This window comes from Cylas formicarius, unplaced genomic scaffold, assembly GCF_029955315.1.
Source record: "Cylas formicarius isolate icCylForm1 unplaced genomic scaffold, icCylForm1.1 PGA_scaffold_1__22_contigs__length_36826433, whole genome shotgun sequence".
In the NCBI taxonomy this organism is placed as follows: Eukaryota; Metazoa; Arthropoda; class Insecta; order Coleoptera; family Brentidae; genus Cylas; species Cylas formicarius.
The window spans coordinates 8,676,286-8,702,872 of record NW_026844264.1 but is presented as its reverse complement, the minus strand read 5'-3'; the positions used below and the strand labels follow the sequence as shown (position 1 = coordinate 8,702,872).

General features: G+C 33.5%; 1 protein-coding gene across 6 annotated transcripts in view; it reads right to left on the bottom strand.

The window, feature by feature from the left end:
* LOC132696097 (breast cancer anti-estrogen resistance protein 3 homolog) overlaps positions 1 to 26,587 on the bottom strand; it is a 105,599-nt gene that overhangs the window by 42,992 nt on the left and 36,020 nt on the right. For 5 of the 6 annotated variants that reach the window (XM_060660711.1, XM_060660707.1, XM_060660708.1 and 2 more), the window contains exon 4: positions 21,064 to 21,142. In XM_060660711.1, the coding sequence (XP_060516694.1) occupies positions 21,064 to 21,142 (79 nt within the window). Of the gene's footprint in view, positions 1 to 6,222; positions 6,559 to 21,063; positions 21,143 to 26,587 lie in introns of those variants that run through there. The other variant, XM_060660713.1, reaches the window with a different exon arrangement.

Here is a 26,587-nt window from a genome sequence, read left to right as displayed (position 1 = left end):
TTACGTATTTAGGTATTTAATTTAGGCACAATTTTTATTATTATTATTGTTATTATTGGAATAGAGCAAAGAGCAGATGAGCCAAACAACTGAGCTGTGTAGGAATCAGCTGTGTCGTGGGATACCCGTAGTGCTTTATTTGAAGTAGAAAAATTGGAGAAAAATATTTTTAAAAGACCGAAACGCCCCACGAGAAACTACCGAGGCGGGTACTGAAAAGATGGACTAATTCGTGAAAAAAGGAATAGCTCTTATCATCGCATCATTGATTCAATATTGATTAAATTTCGCATAATATGTTGTTTTATATATTTTACATATTTTTCAACAATTTTGATTGACTGACCATTGATTATCATCACCATCAAATAGAATCGCCTTTATTTTAAGCTCGCCGAAGGTCAGCTGAGCTCTTAACTTAACCGAGTATGTAACAAGATAATGCAAACTTAATTTGGTATACCAATTTTACATACAAAGATATGAATCAAGCAATAAATCAAAAAAGAAAAACGATTAAAAAAACAATTTCAAATAAAGAGAACTGATAACAATCTAGAAGCACATTCCGTGATTAGCTAATCTGAGGATATTTATTAAGTAGTCTAACAGATGTATGCGAGAAGCAACTTTTAGACTTCTTAATTTTAGGTATTTCATACTAATAATTGAAGAGGGATTTCTAAAAGACAGTTTTTCCAACAAATATGAGGGGCGTCAAGTTTTAAGTATTTTCAGAAGAAAATAAGCAAAATGTAATTCTTCTGGGCTCGATATATTTAACCATTTTAAATCGTGAAGTTTATGACTTACATGATATCTTCGTTTAAGGCTATAAATAAATAAATCAATCAATAAATCTTTTTGTAATTTATATTTTGTCAAAACATTCAAACAGGGTCCATATACAAAATTACTGTAATTTAGGTAACTCAAAACCAGTGCTTCACAGAGATTTTTTTAAATCTAAAGTTTAGAATATCTTTACTTTTATAGATATTGCGGAGATTAATATTAGTCTTTTGGGGAATTTTGCCTGAGTTCATTATCAAAGATGTTACCCAAGTTTTTCATTCGTCAACAGCTGGAATTTTAACCCCTATTTATAAATATATCCAAGTTTTGGGCGGTCCAATACTCAGCGGGCCCAAAATATATTAATGAAGACTTATTCGGATTTAATTTCAAGCCACGATCATTTGAGTATTTAAAGACCGACTCTAAGCATTTTTTTAGTTTATTTATTCAGGGCATTGAAAGCTTTACTATAATCTAATAAGACCAAATGTTTTCCCTTTATGAGCTGCTGAAGAATATCATCCAAAACTTTGAGCAAAGCTCTAGCCGTAGAAAATCCTGATTGTAATTTAATACAATACAAATATAAATCCAGTACAAAGATTAAACAGTTGAGTACGAATAGGCAGTATTGTTGGGCAGCAAAGTTTTAGTATTTCTAGTGCAATTAATTAAATAGCACTGTGTGAGTGTGGATCCCCTTTTATGCTTTTATAAACCTCTTATAAATATCCGTTACTTTATAATAAAGGCTTAAGCTGTGAAAAATGTTCGTTAAGATTGTCATAGATGACACAAATTTCTATTTTTGAAGTAATTTCTTCATCTATCTACGCGAAAAAAAAAAGGGAGTTCCCACCTTTCCATTCCCCCTCCACTTCTGCGATAAATTCCTACCGTCTATCAAAGACGAACTTGCCCCAAATTTATGGAACGCGTCTCCGAAATCCTGGCCGAAAACTTGCAACATAAATTTTGAGGAGGTTTTTCCGAGTACGACACGTATATATATACACACACAGGAGTTTTCCGGTTCGAAAAAGGAGAACTGAAAAGCGACGGCCTAATGCAATCAGTCGCGAGATTGGATTCGGACAAATTAAGTTTTTCGAAGCCGGAGTTTTCTCGGGTATTTTGAGCGTACGCGAGGGGGTGCCGTGCGAAGGGACTTTGCCCAAAGTTTTTTTTCTGAAAGCGAAAGTCGGAGGTTTCGCAAGCCGGACAGGATCCTTTTTTGTTGATAAATCGACTGCTGCTATATATAGACCTATAGAATTCACAGCTTTAAAGAAGCTTTTGGGAACATGGAAGGCGTAGACGATATTATATTGAAAGGAGTCTCTACAGCCTTATGGTTATGCGTTACTGATTTGCTTGGATTTTTTTTGGTTAGCTTTTATTGTTTGAAAATAAGTCTAGAGGAAACTAAACACATGTGTGCTGAAATCCACAGAATAGACGAACAACCTGAACTCCCAGTTTGCGCGCAAAACTTTTCCTGACCGAAAATAAAGAAAACCTCGCCGATGCAGTACATTTTTTACGCTTTGGCCACGAACAGTGATTGTTTGTATGTGCATTTTTTTATTCTTCCGCGATAGTGAAGGAACTCTTCAATAAATGTCAACATCACAAATCATTGCTTGGCTTGGCAAAAGCAACACTTATAAAATTCTTTTTTTTTCAATTATAATAAATATTTCGACAAAGGGAATGTTGAAGTGCTCTGCGATTGAAATAGTACTAACCTAATTCTTGTTTACCTGCCTAGAGATTCAATTTGGAAAATTACTTATCACAGGGAAGTTCATCTGGATAATGTAGATACATTGTATAAATGCATAAACATTTTGAGTTGAAGGTAGTAGTCAATAATTAAATAGGAATGAAGCGCTGAATAAATATAAATGTAGTACCTTCCATAACTTACAACAAAACAATTTTAAATACACTCCTGACTATATTTGACGAAAATATTTTTAATAAGGCTCTGCGTTCTATCTCTATTAAATGGAGTGGCGGTTTGTAAAACTTCACCGTTTTTCTGGATAGTCAACTTTTTGGTTGTCTATCTATTCTGTGACATGACGTCGACCACTCTTCAAACAAAGCCCTTAATGTGGGCCAACTAAAAACATATCAAATTTATTACTTATTGCATACGTTATTTTATCTCCATATGTGTTTTACATGTGGAGCTAGAAAGTTAATTTATATTTAATTGCGTAACAGGCTGGGTCAACCAGGTGGTTCATCAAATTACCTTCAAACAAATTTACCAAGTTCTTGATAAATTTATACACGGAATAGAACTTGTTATAATTTTCGTCAATTTTTGCCATTTCAATTTCCTCTTTAAATCAAAAAGGTAGGTTGTTATACTATAAACTAATATACAAGCACACCTAACCAATTTTTTACTGTAGACCACAAAGTATAATTATAATTAGTCTTTTGGTACAAATACGCGAATATCTGATATTTGAAACCTTTACTTTCGATAAGTTTCATCCGTGACTAGAAATCTTAGGATTTCCACAAGTTTATCTTTTGCACTTACCAAAACCTTCTCAAACTTCTCAAAAATATGTGTAGATTTTCTTTGCCTACGTTTTCACGCGACTCAGTCACAGAACAGACGAACAACTAGAGGGACAACTTTCAATTTTCGCGGGAAACTTTACGTAACGTAAAAATAAAGATTAAACTCGCCGATGCAGTGCCATCCGCCATTCATTTTACGCGTCGGTTAAGATCAGTGGCTGTTCGTATGTTATTATTATATTATTTAATACTGCTCTGCCATCTATCTGTATCAAAATGGATTAGAAATTTGTGAAACGTCAAGCATTTTTGAGAGAGACAACCTTCTGGTTGTTTATTCTGTGTTTCATCAAATGTTTCTCTTCACATCCTCAAGAACTATTTATATATATTATATTGATGGTTCTTTTGCAACTCTTTTAAACAGCTTTCGACGCTCTTTAATTTTTATTTTCTAGCCAAGGGCAGACTCACTACCGGGTAGAAAAAGTTATTATCGTGAGAAAGCAATAAATCATTATTGAACTGTAAATCTTATTAGTCTTAGCCGTACTCCATAGGCGTAGTAATGTACAGATGATTATTGTCCAGAATCCCGAGAGTGGCAGGGAGACCGGTAGGTAGTTAACCTACCTGTGCCTTAGTGTTTAAAATTAGAATTATAGTTGTTAGCATAGTTCGTTTTTGAAATTAGCTAGTATTCCTCAGTTAGTTGCTAAAAACGAATTAGTAAAACTGCGTTTTCCAAATATTTGGAAGGGAAAATAGGACTATATCTGGAATAAAAAAACAGTAGGCAACGGTAAAAAAATAATAATTACCCACATTGATGATGTTTTCGAATAATACTTTGGGCAAATTTTAGATCTTATTCCTCCTGGATCCGTTATAGTCATAAATAATGTAACGTGGATGTGAAATTGAATAAACCTCTTTGTAACGAAATATAACGATCCCTCTTCCGTCATATCATTGCAAATTAACCCACATAGAATTGAAGAGGGCACAAGTAAAAGAGTTGATAGCAAGACACTACACCTTTTTTTTAAATGAGAGACGTTGAAGCTCTATTGCAAGAGGTAATAAAGATTGTAAAAAATGGAGTAAGACATTGCACATGTGATTGAAATAGAAGAAAGAATGTGGGAAACTGATAACATGCTAGACAACACTGTAGAGCCCCTGATTATATATCTGGAACTCCACGATTGTAGTTCATCTGACTACTAGGAGCATGTTGATTAAACTTTACAAATGAAGTTGTATTCTAAATATTTTTTTTAAAATCACAATTGTTATTACAATTTCTAAAATATTCTTAATTATATTCAAGGTATGTAGGTCTTAAAACTTTACAAAATAACCTTTAAGTTGTCCACTCTGTGTAATGATCCCTGTCATTCATATTTACAATTTAATTACTCTCTCGCTTCAAATTCGGGAATATGTCGTCATATATCTTTTCAAAATCGTTTGATCACCTAGATCACAAAATTCAAATCCACAAGCTTCGTGCTATTTCTATTTGACCTATTTGTATAGTGACACTTCCGATGAATACATTGCTTCTTCAGGCGTTCTTCAAGGCTCAATATTGGGGCCATTATTATTCAACATTTTCGTTAATTACATTACAAAAATTTAAAAAAAAATCGGGTGTTCAGAGGATTGTCTTACTTCTCCAGCGTAGTCTGGAGCAAATCAATCTCTAAATAATAACTTGCAACTTATTATAACCAAGTGTAATGTATTCTCTTTTACCACTATCTCTACTTTCTCCCGTTCTAACAGTTTGTGACTTGGGAGTAATATTTGACTCGAAATTTTCACTATATTATATACCTAATCAGGTGTAAGTTGCAGTATGCATCAGTGCAATGCAATGACATTTAGCGTATATTTTTGAAGTATGTATTGTGTAAGTTGGACGGTGTATAACGCCCACAATGCTTTTCACAAGCAATACTATTGAATTTTTAAATGTTTTAAAAATTTTAAATAACTTGTTTGATTGCTCTGACCTATTATATAGACTACATAACAAATTCTTTCTGCCCTCACCAAGAACATTTTTTTTTAATTTTCACAATATTTTCTCAATGTAGAGTTTTTTCTCAATCCAATACCAAGGTAAACATGCTATTGCCCCATTAACATTAATTATTAGTTTTAGTCTTTTCCTAATCTATTGTTTTTTTATTAGTGTTAACGCTTATGTTAGGCTAGACTTTCGGTTAAGTTTCGTGGTATCATCATTGCTTGCAAAGCCTCTGCAACTATAATTTATATTACAACCTACCTGTTAGTTGGGTTTCATTCCTGTTAGCTATACTTCTTTAAATCAATAAAATAAATATAAGAACTTCATTCATCAATTATTTCATGAATTTATTGTCAGTGTAAAACTAGTATAATTAAGTCGTAGGCAACTTGATTTATGTGATTTACGTTGCGCAGTTTGCAAAGTTGCTTTGGTGTCATGGCCGAAGTAGCAAGTAAACAATTTATATTTTCTGTTGCTCCAGTATCTGTCGAATCCAAACTTTTCAAGAGCAATCGAAAAAAGCACATAAAGCGAGCCTCTCCCGCGATTCCCGTTTCAATAAAACGGGAGGTAGACCTCGAGTGGCGCCATCTACCCGCGACTAAACATTTATTACGTGCGGGTTTAAATTTTCCTCCCCTGAAAAAAACAAAGTCTTTGGATTATGCCTCACGCATTTTCGTAAAAACCGGCGGAATCTTTATCAAATCCGGGGGATTCGAATAACCGGCGAGTTGGCAACGGCGCCCGTAGTACTACGGCCGGTTCATTCATGGAAACGCCGGACTCAAATTCACGCCCTTGGCGCCCTTGGTTAATTTTTGACAGCGACTCACCGTAGCACGCGAAACGTTCGCCTGTCAGCGTCGTCTGCCCTGGCGACGTCATCGCATCCCTCTCGTCGCACTCCCGCCCGCTGCAATCGTCTCTCGAAAAAGATGAAGCAAATTAATGGCTAGACAGCAGTCACACGTGCCCTCGTATGTCAAGGCGGCTCTGTCCCACGGACGTTTCGATTCCACGGCACACTGCGTTTTATCAGAATATCGTCGCGCAATACACACGCGCTGGGGTAGAGGGCGAAATCAAACGGACCACCGCGTCCCGCGACAGACGATTCCGAGTGTTTTTGCGGCGCTCGTGCGTGCGTGTGCGTTTCACACACACACACACACACACCCCCACCCGGTTTCGCGAAATGCCCCGCGCGGAGCCTATTGATTTTGTCGAGGGCGCAGCCGTGCTCGGCAAGGGTGGGGGTGCGATTTGTGGTACGCCGAGAGAAATGTTGGGAAGCTGCGTCGCGAAGTAAGTGAAGTAAAATAAGAAAATAAGGAAGATTTGTAAAGTTTTGAAGAGCCCGCCCCCATATTATCCATTAAATTTTGCATGCAATTGTTATATTATTTCTTTGCGAATCTCTCGAAGAGTCAACGTGGTAAAATAATGACAGTAAGTCATGTAACAAAAATTCGAAATCGTAATATTTATAAGCTGGTCTTTTCCACACAGCCCTGATTTCGTAAAGTCATCGTTACAAAATAAAAGTGTTTCAGAAATCTGCCACTAGAGGGCACTTTACCTAGATTTTTTTTTTTAATTTTCTCTGTATTTTATTTATTTAGACTGACTGCAAAATAGACCAGATTGCCTTAAGCAGAATCACAAATCCTCAAAAATTGTTACTCTTGTTTTAAGTCGAAAACTATTATCGTTTAAACAAAGATCTTGGCTCGAATTTTACATGTAATTGTGATTTTACCTAACACGACTTAATGAAATTTGAAAAAGTCATTGTCACAATCCGTTAAAAATTAGTTTCTATTAAAAGAGCTTATTATCTAACTGCCACTGTGATGGCCCATCAGTTGAGTCAACCCAACCCTTTTCCGGGGTATCATAAGTGTCGAACCAGGTTTCATCCAAGTAAATAATTGGCCTTTGTTGTTCTCTGTAAATACTAATGTTTTCTAGATATTCCAGTCGCCATTTCCGAATTCTAAAAGATTCCATTAAAACTTGCCTTTTGGTGGTCCATAAGGTAGTTTTGCCACATTTAACACCGGTTTCATCTTTTTCAGGCCTCCTAATTAAGATATCTAATGTAGGCACGCTTTGTTCCTCGTATAACTGGTAAATTTTACGCCGTATTATATCTTCATCACTTTCATCTACACTCGAGAAAATTTCAGCATCGCTTCTTTTTTTCCTCGCTGAAATGGGATTATTCACAATTTTCCATACAGTTGATGTTGCAAAATTTTCGTCCATGTGGTCGTTTGTTCTAAAGATGCTTGCTTGCTGGCACCACGTTCAATGAGAGTCAAATAAACATCGTTTATAGCTTCCTTAGTCTCAATAGAATAGTGTTTTCTACATTTTGGGAGAGAGCATCTCCTGAGATACACTAGACTCACAAATATTTTGCATAATTCGCACACGATTCAACACACGCTATATTAAACACGAAATAAGAATGATTACTAATAAACTTAAACTAAGTAGTATACCAAACCAAAGAATATTAAACACAGGTAAGTATAAAATTATTTTCTATTACGGACCACAATTTTACCTGAATTTAAATTCCGAAACTTTAGGTAATAATCTTGTTGCATTGTATGTTAATGACGACCCTTGGATAATCCCATTCAAAAGCAATTGGTCACTTTCCTATATCTATGAACAGACCATACTCTTGGAAAAATTGGGTAATTTCTTTAAAACTTGTAATTCTTTCATAAAAGTCAAAATAGAAAAGGTATTATTGATTTTGCTAGCTAATGTAAGTCCGAAAAAATTACAAAGGTGTCAATGGCAACTCTGGCAACCGTGCAGTGGCTGCAAGAGGAAGGGGAATCCCCACGCGGCCAACTTGCAGATAGAAAATATGGAAACTTCAAGTATTTCAAGCGCAAGTGTTACTCGAGCTGTAGATACCACAATCAGCGTCAAAGAAAACCTAAGTGGACCCTCAGGAGTCGGGCTACAATGGACTATAGCTAAAGCGATTTTTCTCAGTGGATCACCATTATATTTAGGGGAGCATCCATTATGGGTCACGCAATCCATGAGAAATATTTGTCTACAACTCTTTTAGATTGGCAATACAATGAGATGAAAGCTGACATTACATCTCAAATAGTGGATGCAATAAATTTGCACTTGCAGTGTGACGGTTGGAGACACTATGGAATGAAGTGATTATGTTAGAGTCGTAATACACGGCATCATCATCGTCAGGCATATTAACACCAATACCACAATTGGCAGGTCCCTCCGGTGTACCAAAAAAGTCATTTAATTAGTGCACATAAAAATAAATTGGTTATTGACAATGTGGGCGAAGACGAAACGGAAACCGATAAGGAAGATGAAAGTGAAGTTCCATATATGAAAACCGACGAATATATATAAGCCGAGGCTGATTCCGAACCTCAAAATGATTAGAATTAGATTGGATTTTGTTTTATTTTTATCAAAGTATTTATATCTATATTTATTTAGTTTTGTAGAAATTATGTTATTCTTTTTTTTTACATGTTAGTTGTTTTTTGTTAGTTTTCTATGGATGTTCATTATGTTTTTACCATTTTACTTGGGTGTTTGTAGTTAACTTAACCTTTTGGTTTCTATATTTAATGTCCTTGAGAATACAATGTTTGTTTTTTTTTCATGTTATTTGGCGCGCCTATTACATTCCAATACTACAAACCTTATCTAATTCTAGACTATTTATTACCAACAAGGCATAAATACTCTGGTATTTACCCAGAAAATACCGGGATATTTACCAAAATATATTTACCGAGTATTTGCCCTTCTCTAATGAGGCCCCAATAAAGGGTTTGAAAATATTGAAACCCTATTCGAAGAAAAAAAAAAAGAAAAAATATGCCATACCAAAAATAAACAAAAAAAAAGAAAAGTAAGCTACCCCAAATACTAATAATATCGGGAACTATAAAATAACTTGAAAAGAGTAATTAGTTCACTGATAAGAGTTTAACTTAATCATAGTCAAACAGACACACAAAAATAAATTTTCAACCAAACCAAATCGTTTTTCTTTAATGTTACTTAAATTTGGGGCCGATATATGATACAAAATGTTTTCCATGAATATTTGCGCCATATGTATGCGATATACATATATTATTTTAATTTTCTCTCGTGTTCTAATTGTGTCAGATAAAATGGTTAAATTTTTCATTTGTATGGATAAAACTATATGTTGTTATTATAAACCCCGAACTTCTCCACAACACAAGAGATTCGTTCTATATAGTCTTGATTTCCTAAATAATATATAATTTTGTGTTACTTTTAAATGGCCTAGATGACAGTTAAGTGCTCCTCTCCATACCAGTATATCATAATTTAATAGGGATTCCACAAGTGCTTAATAGATTACTAAAAAATTTTTCTTTAATATAATATTACGCAATAGACAAATTTATCTTGTGCATTACAGTTTCTTGTACAGGTAAATGGTTATCTATCACTACACGTACAGTATTTAATACCGGTGTTCTCTTTAAGATGTTCCGTTACATTGTTCATAACGATTTCATTCTAATGTGGCCGACTGGCTTTTGGCATAGCACTCTTCAGTATCTGCATTGTTGATATGCCCCAGTCAGAGTAAAAAAAGTTTGGATACGCCGATGATTGGGCAGCGGACACGTAACACAACAGCTTAACAGGAGAAATACCAACAAATGTCTTGAACAATATTTCCATAAATGGAAGCTTCAACTAAAATGATATAAAACAGAGGTTACCTCTTTCCACCTCAACAATAAGCCACTAAAGCACAACCAGGTGTTACTTTGGACAGTGCTATGAGTTATACATCTGGCAAACTCCACTGCTAAATTAAGAACTAGAAACAAGACAACGTATATCAGCTCTGGACCTGTTATACTCTGCTGTGGACTACTGTTTGGTCTGTCTTAACAACTGCCATACAAAAAAGGTGGACGCTAAACTAAACTGCACCATGCGAATGATAACGGGTAGGCTAAGAAGCACCCTCACCTACGAGCTCCTTATCCAAAACCATATTTGCCCGCCACATTTTAAAAGCAAGAACGCAACAACGCAGCACTTCTTAGATGAGAAGCTAACACAGCTAACATCTAGAGCGCTTCCTCTAGCAAAGACTAAACAACTGAAAAATAACAACTTTGCGATCTTTAAGATCTACAATGTATGAGGGTAAAACCAGTGGGCCTCGAGCTGTCACGAAAATTACGGAGTTGCGCTATGTGGAGCTGAGAGACAATCATAAAACTAAAATCCAAGAGTCTATAGAAATCTATAAACAACCTAACAATCTTAACCGCGACTCAGGTCTCTGCCGAGACGGTGTTTAAGCCGCTCATTAAGCTCCGCCCCCCTCAAACAATATATAAGCAGGTACAGAGTAAAATACGAGCCAGTTTCAGTCAAGCTCTGAAGAAGCCAACAGGACGATTGGCGAAACGTCAGCAATTTCGACTCAGCAAAAACCGATGCAGGACGAATCCGGAAGTTTTGTAAAAAGTATGACAGACAATCTGTTCAACATATTATTGACGAGTGTTCTCTGGGAAAGTACACTGGCCAAGAAGATGATCTCTTAAACCTGGCCAATATAGCATTTGAATATAAATATAATTTGAGTTTGAACAAAACATTTCCTTGGACACTTCCCAAAAAGCGAATATCTTCGTCCGGCGAAGTAAGGACGGTAATACATGTCAGTCAATAGGGTTTTTTATAAGTGTTGCAGCTAACAGTGGACATTTCTACTGATTTCTATATGTTCATTGGTTCATTAATTAGGACCCGAAAATCGCGTTTCCGACTTTCTTCTTTTATTATTCACAGTGTGTTGAGCCACGGTACCAAGGCCCTCGCCCATTGCCGACTTCAATCAATAGGTTATTTCTGACAACAAATTTTAAATGTGATCTTGCATTTGTTTATAAATCAAACTACGAACTTGTTTCATAAAAACACTTCTCCTGCGCGCGAGAAATCCAAAACTTATTTCTGCTAAATGTTTAAAAGATAAATTAAATAATAGAGGAAGAAGTCAAAAGAAGTTACTTTGGAGTTCTCTAATTCTAAATTATCATCAAAAAGATAAGAATTATTCACAATCCCTACATTAAAAATTTTATTAATATGTACACTGTGTCCCAAATTGTTTATTTTCATAGGTCTTTTGGGTAACCAGCAGAGACAGAATTTTGTGGCCTTCGGGACTGCTATATATTATTTTAGACAAACCGTTTTCGAGATAGAGAATAAACAGCGAACTTTTGAAATGGAACAAACCGTATTTTTTAAAAAATATATTAGAAAAAAAAACAACATTAAACAATATAAAAAAGTAATAACCATTTTTTACTCTGAATTTGATAAACTTAACAATCTTGATAATTCACATAATGATATTAATAAACAAATTCTATCTGACTAAAAAACTGACAAGCATCATTCATTATCATAGGTCTATTTTTGAAAGATCTGCCTTCATTGTTACATTTTGTAGCTCCTCCATAGTATTGGCTGGATTTAGGTAAATTTTGTTGTTTAAATAAGACAAAGAGAAAAATTTCAATATTGGCGACTTAACAGATATCCTTATTTGCCCATCTGTACAAATCCAGGGATCATTAAAATTTTCAAACAGCGATGGCCTTATAATTTGTGCATTGTGGGCAAAAAAACTAGGTTCAAAGTCATGTGTAAACATCAAGAATCAATTGCGCACACTCCAAACATGCCTCAAACATTATAAATAATAAATCTGGAGAAAATAATAATAAATAATACTAAATTTGTGATGTCATAAAATAATAGTGATTTAACAATGAATAAACTTAATCCATAACTCTGTGGACAAGTAGAACATCATTGTATTCTAACCTCAGACGAGGAAAATAGATTTGGCCGACAGATATCTTTAAGTTTTTAAGTTTTAAATTTTTCCTATCGTTTGGTCGGCTAAAGATATCCAGTTACACTTGCATTCAACTCTCGACCAGGAAATTCGCGACATTCCGGCAACAGCGCCTTCGCTCGGCATCGGAGATTACCATATTGTAGGAGATGCTAATTGGAAACAATAGGATTAACGTGGCGAGTGTTGCGAAAATCAGTTTAGCCATGTATCGGGGCAAAACGCCTTTTGTGAAGGGCAGTAATGGGTTTATATGGATGGCGGCTGACGGATATTGCATGGGTAGAATTGGGATCGACGCAATTCGATTGAACCGATTATTGGCAGCAGCGATGCGTATCTACGAATGATGATGACGTTTGTTTGGGCTTCGTTTATAAATTTACTTAAAATGTATTTCAGAATTTGGGAACAAAGTTTTTAGTATAATTATAAGCCAAGAATAAGTCTGTTTTTTCATATAAGCATTTGTCCTAACCTGCTTCGTTTTCGAGATACAGGGTGTCAAAGTTTATAGATTATTTTTTTAAATAATTTTTATTATTATTTTTTTTAATAATTACTCAAAAACGTTTTAAGTGATTTTGACAAAACTTGGATCGCTCGTTTGCTGTTACGAGAGCCTTTAATTAAAATAGAATTATTTATTTCAGTGTCCAGTGTCCTACTGGTTTGTTTGAAGAATGAATATTTTTTATATCTAGCTTCCCGATCAAGAAAGAAGATAAAAATCTTCCTATGTTCCTGAACTTTTCAGAGAAATCAATTTTTTATTAATTACTCAAAAACCTAAAACATTATTTTCGTAAAACTGGGTCGGGCATGCTTTTGTGATTAAATAAATATGATTAATTGCAAAGCACTACTAATTTTTTTAGTCCGGGAATGTATCGTGAGCTCAATTAAGGACATCCAGTCTTACTAAAAAAACTTATGACTAAAGCGGCCAAGAGGAAATGCTAGAAAACATTTTAAAATTACTTCTTGAAATTTATATTCCGTTTTATGAGAAGCAATATTATAGTACAGATAAAAAAATGAATACAGTTTTAAAGTTAGGATAAAATCTATCGTTTTTTGAAGGACAGTTTTTGACAATTACCTTTCCAGATAGGACCGAGCGCCCTTCTTAATTCCTCTGCCCGCACATCCAGCAAAATTTTTATTTGTTTACTTGTTTAAAAGCTAAATAATATTTTTTAGTGATTAATTAAAAATCGTTTCTTAAGTACTTTGTATCTTGAAAACAAAATAATAAATAATAATAAAATTAAGTTTAAGTTCAAGTTTGTATATAAAAAAAGTTGTAATGAAATTTGAAAGACTAGAGAATAGTATTTTTTATAGGTAATTTTGGATAAATTAATTTGATTTTCTTCAATTTGCAATTACAGACTGATTATCGCAACAATCTAGTATAAATTTCAAAAAATAATTATTAACTGAGTATATAAATTACTATTTTCAATTCGTCGGAAAATTCTAAAACTATTCCATTTAAGCTAACCTAAAACAAGTATTTTGTATCAAAAGTGACGCTAGTAGCGTACTAGTAACAATTATTTTTTGGAAGCTTTTATTTTCTGTAGTTGTCTTCTTTAATTAAACATTCAGGATAAGTCAAATATGCAAGCAACATGTAGCAAAGGAAAGCGGACTTGCCGAATCAATGTAGAACAGTTGAAAAGATCGATATTTATTCGACAGCCTCCTTCGCTCCGTCGTCCCTTGCACAATAGAAATGAACGTAGGGATAATTTGTAGCGGGGTAGGCTGGGGAGAAAAAAATTGCTGGTCGAGGGAGCGATGGCGTGTCTACGAAAGCAGATGGTCATGTAATAGGTAAATAAAAATTTGACTGATTTTAGATTTTCATAGTGTATATATATACATACAATATTTGTAAGAGACATTACATAATTATTACTTTCAGAGATAATATTTGGTAGCTAAAATCACATAAACTACATGGATACTATCAAGTCAAAAATATTAAACAGTAAGCCGATTTTTTGTATTTTTCTACTCCTTCGTACTATTAAGTGAATCGCAATATTTTCTAACGACTTTTTCCAAGACAAAATATCTTTTACTTTTTTTGCCGCATTCGACGCAGTTTAGTCAGAAATTATACCATTTTATGCTCGATATTAACATTTGTTTAGAGTTTTATCGTTTTTTATTTGGGTCAAAAGCTAACCATTAGGGAGATATAGCGCAAGAATACTTTCTGAATGTTTTTTAACTTTTTTTATAGTCAGTGAAGAAAATTGAATTAAACTACCTATGTCATTCTTCTTAATTAAATTTAAAGAAAAACTTACGCGATGACATGACATGGAAAATAATAAATTTCGGGATTAATTCCAAACTTTTTTGTGTCCTGAAATTTTTCTATAAAACCTATAGTTTCCAAATAAGAAAAAAGTAAAGCATCGCCTGTGGAATTATTCATCAAATATATTCATCAATATTATTTATATTATTTATAACTTCTGAAACTAATTGATCTATTCATGAGTAAGACGACATGCTTGCGAGGAATTTCCATTTGCATACCCGGACATAAAACGCATATTTGCCATTTTCGCATTAGTTTAATTCGAAATTATTGAATTAAAACTTTTATTATTGAACAACTAAATGACAAGATTTTTGATTTTTGATTAAAATGGTCATACTTTGAGCAATTGAAGAATGTTAAAAAAAAAGCGATAATAAGAAATGCCTTAAAGAAATGACAGCAGCCCCCCCAATTTTTTTATCTAATTTTTTTATCGGTAAGTATTATGAAAAAAATAAAATATAATTTTTAATGTTATTATATAAGCTTTTCCTTTAATTTTTATAATAGTAATATTTCTGACTGAACAACGCCAAATTTCAAAAAGAAATGAGACATTTTATTTTTTAAAAAGGAGATTTTGTTAAGTTATTAGTTATTATCAGTCGCTACTTACTGGTGTGAATCTTTTACCATAATTTCTTTTCTTAGCATTTCAGATATTTTTATGAACTTTTGTACACACCAGTAAGAATCATTTTTTAACATAAAATGTTTTCTTAAAAAATCCATCAGCGATGTTCCTAGAGTGTTTGAACTGACTATTTTAAAGAAAAAACAATGGCAATCTAGTGGTTTTTTTTCCTAAAATTAAAATAACTTTTGGAATTCGCATTTTGGATATGAAAATTTGGTTATTTATTCATTGGTGAATTTTGTTGGTAACATTTTTTTTTTCTTTTTAAAATAATCCATGCATTGAAACTCTTAAGTGTTGGCGCTCTATTATAATAAACACCCTGGATTTTGTACATAGTTTTATATACGCCTTAGATACTAATAAGGTTACTACTTGGGTAACTGGGAATATCCAATTTATGAAAAGGTTAAAAAACCAATATGTAAATAGGTTCGTATCACCAGAAATTTGAAACGCTGGAATTAAAAACTTAAAAACATCCTTGAGGCAAATATTCACAAACGTTTTACACATATAACAGGAGACCATGTTATGCCTAATCATGAATTCTTTTCAAAGGTAACATTAATAAAGAACTCCCAAAACTATTGTCAATATTAAATATTAATTTAGATCAGCCTTTTGTACTTCCCTTTATTACTGATTTAATGAATTCTTGAGTTCAAATATTCTATTGTTTCAAGAGTTGGACAATTTTATACATTATACATACATACATTCTACTAAAGCATTTAATTTGATTAATCGCGGTACCTTAATATCAATCCTAAAATATTTTGGCTTTGGAGGGGCTGTCCCTCTCACTCGCATCGTCATATTTAACCAAAAAGTTTTATAGTTAAAGTGGGAGTCATTTAAATAATACAACTATTTTACCTTCATCGTCATTAATTGTCTCAAAAACAAGTCCGTTTTATATTAGACTTTGATATTAAAAGGATACATTACAAGTGTTGTCTAGGACAGAGGTAGAGTTCTGAGGAGGAAGACAGTTTGAACAATTGGGGTGGGTTTTTATGGTTCAACACTTCTGCATTCAGTATGACTCTTTTATAAGATTAAATTACAATGTATCTTCATCAAATTTTACAAATCTGGTATCTACCATACATAACTTAAATACCTAAGCACAAAAAATACCAGACAGCTTTTTGAATGAATAAATATAAATTCTTTAAAAAACAAATGAATGAATATGCGAGCATATATTTGGGTGGAAGTTTACTAATATTCATTACAAGACATCTTTTTCTTCTCTGCCCTTCTTGGCATTTTTTATTTCTTTATGTTCTTCCTATTTTAATTCTCTCTTCGGTTGTTGTTAGTTTCCTACGTTTAATTGACTTCCCTTAGAAGGAGGCTGCCTACCTAAGAGTTGATTATGTCCTCTGTGTGTTGTTGTATTTGCTCTGGAATGTATAGTTTGTAGTTAATTATTATTATTATAATTCATATTATTATATATCTACCGATAAGAAACGCCAGATTGAGTTATTTAGCATCTCTCTGATTGCGGACATTATCGTTAGTACCGTACGTCACCGATAAGACGTACGTCTGACGTTTTTAATAATGAGCGGTGTCGTCTTGTCAAAATTCCCGATAATGATGACAAATTGGCGGCCCAAAAAATGTTCACGGTATCAAGAGCATACCATTCCGAAGATAAAACGAATGCGCCCGAAGGTCGATTAATATAATTAATCGTTGCGTTGAACTTTTCGAAAAATCGCCTTTCTGGTCTGGTTTCTTTTTTCTCTTTCGTTACGGGCGAGCGAAATTGCCTTTTTCCTCGCGCGGAATTGCATTTAAAACGAGTAATTTGCCGCGTATAATAATGGCGGCTGCGAGATATTTTAATGGGAGCGTCCCGTCCGCGAGAGAGATAAATAGTACGGTGTTTCGGTAGTTATTACTGATAGTTTTTAGTCATTACTTAATTAGTTATTAATTATTTATCTTACTGTTTGTTTAAACAATTATGCTCTTTTTTGTTGCCCGTCAGGTCCGGCTCCACATTTTTTTTCGTTCTCTTTGAGTTTTTTATTTCAAACTTTAGGAAGCTTTACCATAAAGGGAAAAAATGCATAATATAATTCTAGTAGGTGTATTATGTCAATAAATATTTTTATTTAGTTAATAAACAGAAATTTCTATTCCTGCAACTTAAGCATAATCTGTGGTACATTGTTGTAGGTCTGCATACTTCCACAAAATCGTAGAGTTCTGTGATTTTCTGGTTCTGCTGGTTTTTCAACAGATGCTATGCGATGAGGCTGTTTTACACCATATCTCATCAGTCCAAGGATAGATTCAGCCATTTCTTTCAGCAATATTTTATTTATTTCAATTTGGATTATTTTCATATACACCGTTTTTTCTACATTATAGCTCAGGCAGTCATATTACCATTTATAATATTTTCAAATTTCTGTAAGCTTTCATCACTATACACAAGAACTGTATCACCAGCAAACATTAAATGCTTCGAAGCTTGCTTTGCAAATTTCAGACATAACGCTCAAACCTTAACTACTAGGATTGTTTAAATAAGTACATTGAGTTGCTTACTATTTGTCAAATAGCCATTTAGATACTCATGACGCTATTAAGGCAAAATTCTGCATCGAACTTGCACACTCACGTAATTTATAGAGATTATTCAATAACGGAATGTATACCCAATAGTATCAAATGCATTTTTGAAGTCTACAAACAATATCGTAGTTGCTTTAGTTTATTTATATTTTATTTATAATGAAATGTCCATTCAATAAAATTATTCAGTCTATTTCTTATAACTTTTTCAAGGACCTCCGATAAAGTGCTGAGTAGAAAGATTGGTCCGTAGTTGCTTAAGTGCTGTTGAATTATTTTTTTATGGATTTTTATTATTTTAGCAGTCTTAGTCATTAGTCTAGTTGTTAAGGCAAAGTCCGTTATGCAGTCAGACCTAGGTTTGACCACTTTCTTACATTTCATTCAATGGTGAAACAATAGTGTATTATGCAACAAGTGCGGTAAACGGAATTTGACTCACGAGTTTATTTGACACGAGCGGAGCGCAGCGGAGCGAATTTTTAATAAACGAGTGAGTTAGAAATTTTACCGAACGTGTTGCATACTATACTTTTTCTACGACCGTTAGTTTTTGGGAACATTTTCGCAAAACAACACGAATACATTAACTAACATGACCGTCGGAATTGACAAACGTCAAAATTCAAAGCGTGGGAAATATCTCCGAAAACATCCGATTGCTTCCAAATCCGTGCGGACGTGGTAAAGTGACGCCTCTCGCACGCTAGATCGGTGGGTAATTAGGTATTTTACAGAAGGGAGTAGAAAAAAATTTTTTTTAACAAGTTTTCTAATTTCAGTCACAGCTGTTTTTCTGCATATTGCTCGTATAATTTTTTCATTTAATTAAATTATTTTTTTGGCCGTTCATTCGGTTTTGTTTTATTTCGTAACACTTGTCCCTGAGTTTCATTTTTTTAAAAGTATTCGTACTTTACTTTATCTTCATTCTGTCAATTTGTCAAACGTTCTTACATATTCCCTTTCAACTTTTTCTGGTAACGTGTTGCTCCACAATTATTTTTTTATCGTTTTTCTTGTGATGCTCTCCTCTCCTGTTCTGTATCGAGGCTGTCTTACTGTCTTACTTTTGAAGATATGATTTAGCCTGTATATTTTAACGGAGTTTTGAAAACTCTTTATTCTACAGTTCATTTGTTGTTTTTTGTTGGGTTTATTGTTTGCTCACCACGAGCTACATGATTTTTTTTCCATACGCCGTTTATAATTCTTTTTCTTAGGTTTTAATTTTATTTTTTATTTTATACATTTGTTTTTCATTCATTCTGTATTTTTTATGTCGAATATAACATAACGCCTCTAAGTTGCTTTCATTTTTCTTGTATTAGAGTGTGCTACTTTATATGAATTATATAAATTTTATAATTTAGAGAAATTTTTATATAAATTTACATTAATTTTAATGAAATAAAAGAATATCCAAAAATGTTTTAAAAATTAGGGACAAATTTCGTCCAAAGTGGCAGCGGTAAATTTTTAGCACTGGAGTGGAGTTTTAGTTTCATTGTCAGTTTAGTTTTGCTTAGAGTAAACATGTTAGTGTTGATTTTTGTTCCTTTCCTCATTCCTTCAAATTTATTTGTCATAGAGGAAACTACTAATAATCACCATACAATAAAATTTCATTAGAATACTGAGAAAAAACGTACTTCCACTAGTAAATTTGTCATTTTTAAATTCTAGGTAAAATATAAACCATCATGATTATGAACAATTACTTGGGAAGCAGCTAAATAAAAAAAATGTTTTACCAGCAAACAATAATTATAGGTTCCGTAACTAGATAACGAACCAAAAATATGTGCTTCAAAAGAATCGTTTCACGAGAAGAAAATGTAAAATTTGTATAGTAGCTATATTTTTATCTTTATTATCCGACAATTGCATATACTGTTTCTTCGTGTTGAAGTTTGACAAGACAGCGTTCAACGTTTACTATAACATTCCTGAAACATTAGCATAGCAAATAAAAATTCCGTTAAAAATTTATATTTTGTAATGCAAAATTTGTCTGCAGATCTTCTAAAAACTTCAGAGGGTGTGGAAGCTGAAATTGAGGTGATAGTGGAGCTGCAGGAATAGGCACAATTAAAATGTTTAGGAACGTTGGTGCAGAGCGGATTCGCAGGAAAATCTATGCGCATTGCAACAGAAATTAAAAGTCGATTTACTGACAGTCGTGAAACATCGAGCCGAGTTCGGCACAAAATTGGATTTAGGTTAAAAAATATTGAGCGGAGTTGCATTAAAGAGACCCAACGATTGGAGGCAAAAATATTTAACTCGCATTTGTCAATATTATTTAGACGATAATTGGTTCGACCTATGACAGTATAAGAGCAAAATTCTTCACTGAACATCGAATGCATCTTCTTTTGGAGGAAAAAGAATATCCATTTTACACTGTTTCTCTTGCCATATCCGAACATTCGAAAGGCAGACCACCATTGGAAATGTAATAGGATAGGTCCCAGAATGAATCCTTGTGGTACACCCTGCATTATATAAAACCTTTTTAAGTATGCACATATAGATTGTTTTCTATTTACGAAGGCGACAGTGGGACTGGTCCGTAATTCCCAATGTCCGCATGTGTTAATCATGTACTTGAAGTGGAAAAAAAATTAATATGGGCAAGACTACAGAATACATACTTGTGGTGTTTTAATTTCCATACTACCACCATGAACCGGTTTGATTAATTTGCTCAAAAATATCTACGAGAGCATTATTACAATCATGACAATTTATCGTGTGTCGGACTATACACATCATCACATCTTTATATATTCAGTTCAGTTTATAACCCTTTCAAATCAATTTTAATTTTTCTCGTATAATATCATTACTTGTAATTGGTTCTAAAGATTTCATTCCACTAGAAATTTCACTAAAAATTTGGGAATAAATTCGTTAAGTTTGTAATCGAAAATAATGAAATTAGATAAGAAACTTAAACGGATTTTAATAGAGAGGAGATTAAGATTTTTGGTGACCATGGCTTAAAATATTTTACAAAATATTTGCTTATACAAAGTCTCTTTTTCTACGTAAAAAACGACAGCAAAACCATATTTTTTCGCCATTAATTAAACCGCGCCCTAGCGTTGAAAAGAGAAACTACGAAAAATACTTACAGGGTGTCCTCCCTTTCGATTTTTCTGGAGCTGTCGACGGCGACGCTGTGCCGTATGGGAGGTTTCTTCGGCAAATTCTCTGCAAGCACAAATAAATTTTAGAAGATATCTTGGGCTTCTGTTGTTATTTCACTTTTCAACTGATCAAGTCCAAAATGAATACTGTATTCACTTAAAGACGACTGGAGATACTTTATCAGTTGACACTTCAACATCATCAACATTGGAAAAAAGCATTCCTTAAAACTATTGCCAATGTGGAGAACACTGAAAAACTGAAAGATTTCAGCTATTATCTTCATTCGGGTTTAAAGGCCGTCGTCGATTGGAATTACTTCCTAACGTTTCGCTAGCACGAGTGGAAGTAATTCCAATCGACGACGGCCTTTAAACCCGAATGAAGATAATAGCTTATCAACGGGCCGCGAAAGCCTTAACCAATTTGAAAGATTTCAGTTTCCAAAATATTGGAAAAACATATATGTAAGCAAATTACTGAGTTTTTAGAAAACAATAATCTCATACCGGATGAGAATCAGGTTTTAGAAAACATTTTAGCACCACAACAGCACTAGTTGGCATATTAATTGATGTAAGCTATAATAAGGAACAGGAAAATGGCACTTGAATAGCTATGCTTGGTTTGAGTAAAGCGTTGGATACTTTGAGTCATCATTTATTATTTGCAAAATTGAAGTATTTTGGATTCTCAAGTAATGCCTTAAATCGTATGAAATACATTCTAATGGGTAGAATACAGTCGAGTTGTAATTACAAAAAGTACAACAAAGAACTCTTTGATGCAAACTGCCGAATTTCAGTTAATTAAGCAAGATGTTCCACAAGAGCAGTAATTTCATCAATCCTCTTTTCTTGACGTGTCTGATGTGAATCAGACACGTCAAGCTTATTATCTACCAATTATCCACTAATTAGTATCCAAGCCGTTGCAGCAGTTCAACAAAAACTTAACGCAGATCTTAACAACTTGAACTTATTTGGTATCAAATCACAACCTAAAACTTAACCCTCAAAAACCTCAAATTATTATCATTGATAAAAACAATAACATTCGGGATTGAAAACAATATTATTCCAGTTGTAAATACGACAGGAAATTCAGGTTTGACTTTTCACAATTCTCTATCATTTGATTTTCACATTAAAAGAAAACTTAAAGTCAGTTACATACGCCTTAAGAACATTTACAGATGAAAGCAATTTTTAAATCCAAAACAAAAATATTTTCTTTGCAACGTCTTAGTTCTTCTATTGTTTGATTACGCAGATGGGGCATATGGAGATTGTTTGTATTGGTCAATACAAAAATTGCAAAACTCTTTTATGCATTTTGCCTATAACATTTTGTTCAAGTTCGTTTCAACTTCTTGCATATTCCCAAAGAACATTTCCATATTCCAGAAGAATCATTTCTTTATGTGGCAATAAAGATACGAATAGTCTTACAAGTCAGATGAGGGAATTCAGCGTACACAAAATTAATAAAATCTAAAGTACTCATCGAACAAAATCTGCTTTTAGAATAATCAATTTAAATATTCAAAGGATATTTTTATTTATATTTACTGTTATGTTTAAACTTCATCGTCGATTTGGCTTTGGGTCTCCTTTTTGTTTGTTGTTTTAAGCAGTTACAAATTGAGCACCACAACATTCGTTTTTTTTTTCATTTTCTTTTCTTCTTCAATTAATAGTCATGCGATATATTAACGTGCTTCAAGATTCGATGCTGTTGTAGATTCTGGGGCCTTCACGCTAATATTTTTTTTAGGTGTTATTATAATCGAGAGTGGGTTGTTTTTATCAAAATTTAATTTTTTGTCTATTTTATCTAATTATATTGTATTATTATCATTGTCTAGAACCTTTTCAAGCAAATCGATGACGAACCTCGCTCTAGACGCCCCAGCACGTCAATAACTGATGAAAACTTTGAAGAAGTGAAACAAATGGTGTTGAAAAATTGTCGAATCACATTTACAGAAGTGGCGGAAGATGTCGGCATTTCTATTGGCTCATGCCATGCAATTTTTCCCGAAATTTTGGGCATGCAACGTGTAGCAGCAAAATTTCTTTCGAACCTACTTAATTTTAAAGAAAAGGACCGTCGAAGGACCATCGCTGAAGAGCTGACAAACGAAGTTAATGATGATTTTGATATACTCAAAAAGGTCATAACTGGTTACGAATCATGGGTAGAAGGTTAGGACGTCGATACCAAAGCCCAGTCGTCCCAATGGAAGAACCCAAAATCTCCAAGACCAAAAAAAGCATGTTAAATTTCAAATGTGCTATAGTATATCTCCGAGTATATCGTGTTGAAGTTTGACAGATCCTACCGCAAGAAACGTTTCACAATTTTACCTATTTTGACAAAGCAGGAGTGGTCCAGATAGTTCTAATGTTCTGTTATTTAATATTTACCGGTCCATAGTTTTACTGGCGGTGGCCGCTGGTGCTGGAGCTTTGCCGTTTATTTCAATTTAAAACCGTTATTTCAGTAGTCAATAATCTGTGACGCCACCTGATTCATTGCACAGATAGCAATGATCACTACAGTGCCGTGTACTAAAATTGCGTAATTTTTTTGTCTAATAAAAATTATTTTGATCAGAAACTTTAACTTAATTAACTTCACAAAACATTTGAAATACAAAGTTAATTTGATTTTGTTCGTCTCTTGAAAGGCAATTTTTATTTTCAATTTGCTAACTCTAAAAGTTGAAGCTATAAAATTTTCATATCGAAGAAGCCGTAAATTTTCTTTTTTCAATTCGTTGCTATACATTCTGGTCTAAATCTGGCACATTTCGTATTACATTTTAAACAAACTTCAGGTTGAGTGAGATTATTATTATTGGCGTAAGAAAGAATCTTCTGTTGTGTGTTCTAAATAATATCGATTGTTAAACGCGGGGTTCTGGTAATGCAGTCAATAAGGTTTGTGTGAAGTAAATTTGGATTTTTTTAGGAATAAATGGTTAGCCTGTGGGTAAGCTTTATGAAATTATTTCAATGGTTCATCCTTGTTTGAATAAAGTATTTGCAATTTTGACTATTTTTGACAGCATCAATCTTGCGCATGTAGAAGACATAATGATAGTTTCATGATGGTCTTAATTTATAAACAATTCATAAAAGTTTTTGGTTGCATGCAGCAATGTAACATAATATAATCCGACAAAAGTATATTTATTGCTTGTTAATAAATCGAACTTGCTGACGTTTCGCCAATTATCCTGCTAGCTTCTTCAGAGCTTATCTGAAACTGATTCACATTCTACTCTGTACTTGCTTATATACTGTTTCATGCCTCAACCACAATATTCACCAGATATGGTCCCCTGCGACTTTTTCCTGTTCCCAAAACTGAAGAAAGTCATGAAAAGAAGAAGGTTTGGAACGATTTAGGAGGAAAAATTGCTGGAAGAACTCAAGGCTATTCCAGAAAGTGCTTACCAGAAGTGCTTTGAAGATTGCAAAAAACGTTGGCGCAAGTGTGTGTTATATCTGGGGGAGATTACTTTGAAGGGGGCAACATTAATTTTCATGAATAAATAAATACTTTTTGATAAAACTTAAAAGTAACCTTACTTTTCAACACACTTCGTATATAGCTATTTTATAATTTTCATTATCTTCATTATATTCCAAAAAATAGTTTAGTTCTTTTTCTCGAGAGTCAAAAGTGTCTCGGGGTATTCGACTAAAATACAGCTTTTCAATAGGGTATTGGAAGATCTAATAATAAGCCGATGATAAATTGGGGCTAGGACATTTTGAATTATATTTGGAGCAGCTCGCGAGATTCCTGATGTCAACGACCCGTAATAATTGAAACCAGGGGTCACGGTAATTCTCGCTTTCGTAAAACGCTTTGTTTCGGCACCTGTTTATGAAAAGAAAAAATGGCCACTCTTCTAGCCGTTTATCATCTCGAGGACGTTATCGGTTATGGTCGCAGCCGGTTATTCCACGACGAATTCTCTCTTAAACGGCCTCTCGCTCTAAAAATAACCAGTCAGCGAAATTTAAATGTGGCTTCATTAAGACCAGTTTCGTCTTGAACGGTTCAGTCGCCGACTACGCAAAAAGTTATCGGACCAAATGACGACATATTGGATCACAACTCAATTACACGTTGCCATCGAAAAAAAAAATATATATCGACCAGACGAGCTTTCGACTAAATGATTAGCGATAGCCAACATAAACAAAGAGTTGCCTTTCCTACAAATTGTGTTTTATCCATATAGATATTGCACAATATAGAAAAGGGAATGATTTTCCCCGCATGCCTCTACATTTCACCCACTTTTATTTCTAAGTAGCAATTTCCACGCACTCAAGTTGTTTCGTGGGGATAAATAGATAGGTGGATAGATATTTATTTTATTCTCAACATTACCATAAACGTGTAAAGGAATAAGTAAAAAAAATCATTCAAGAAAGCTTCCTCTCTATTAGAATGCGTCAAAAAAAAATTGTGTTAAAATTCTACGTTTCTATGGACTCCCGGAGCTTCACCAATTGTTAGCACCCAACCTATTCTATAGGAAAATATCTAGCAAGGAAAACTTATCGTATATAGTATAGTATTAATTACTTTCACTTCATTGAACAATTAAAAACCATTACATGATATCCAAACTACATTCTATTTTTTTCTGTGTCTAGTTCTGTTTTCCTAAATTAATTTTTGTGATCGTTGGAAGCAGTAGCAAAAGTTGATTTTTCAATCAACCCTAATAGGTTTGACCTAGGCCTAAACTTCAATGCCAAAAATTTACAGCTGCCATTTTGAATGCAACCTGTCAGTAATTTTGACGTAATTACAGAGATGTCCCAAAGTACTTTAGAGGAATGAGTTTTCAAAAATCGTTGCAAGTTCTCTTTAATCTATTATTAATGTTATCAGAATATTTAAAGAACAAAATTCATACCATAAATAATAATACTCGAAAAAACGCTTATACCAGAATTTCATTAAAAAATGCAGGGTAAAACATATATTCAAAAGTAAGACAATATAATATTCAACAAAGGAAAGGAAAGTATTACAAGAAAAACTCTAAAGGCAGAATTGTGGTGAAAGGCTCTTTGTATAGGTTCCTATTCTGAAACTAACAATTGTTTGGATTTTCCATTATGATCAGTGATCGCAAATATATACTGAAAGCTTTTGAAAAGAAAGCCCTCGACACGTTCCATGTAAAACCAAAACTATAGAGATGCAACGTTGATGATATTTTTGACATTTGCCTCGTGGTCAAGAAATCCTCCGAGATGTTCTTAACAATCAACAATTACAAATCAATTAGAAATTTATAATAATGCATTGTTACATCATTCGGGTCAGAAGTTATGGGTTAACAACTTTCTTGTTTACAAAGCCGGAAAATTATCTCAACACCAATAAAATCATTATTGACCATATAAGAATGTTAAAACCAGATTTACCGCTTGTCCAATACATCTCTCAATATATTACAGCATCGCAATG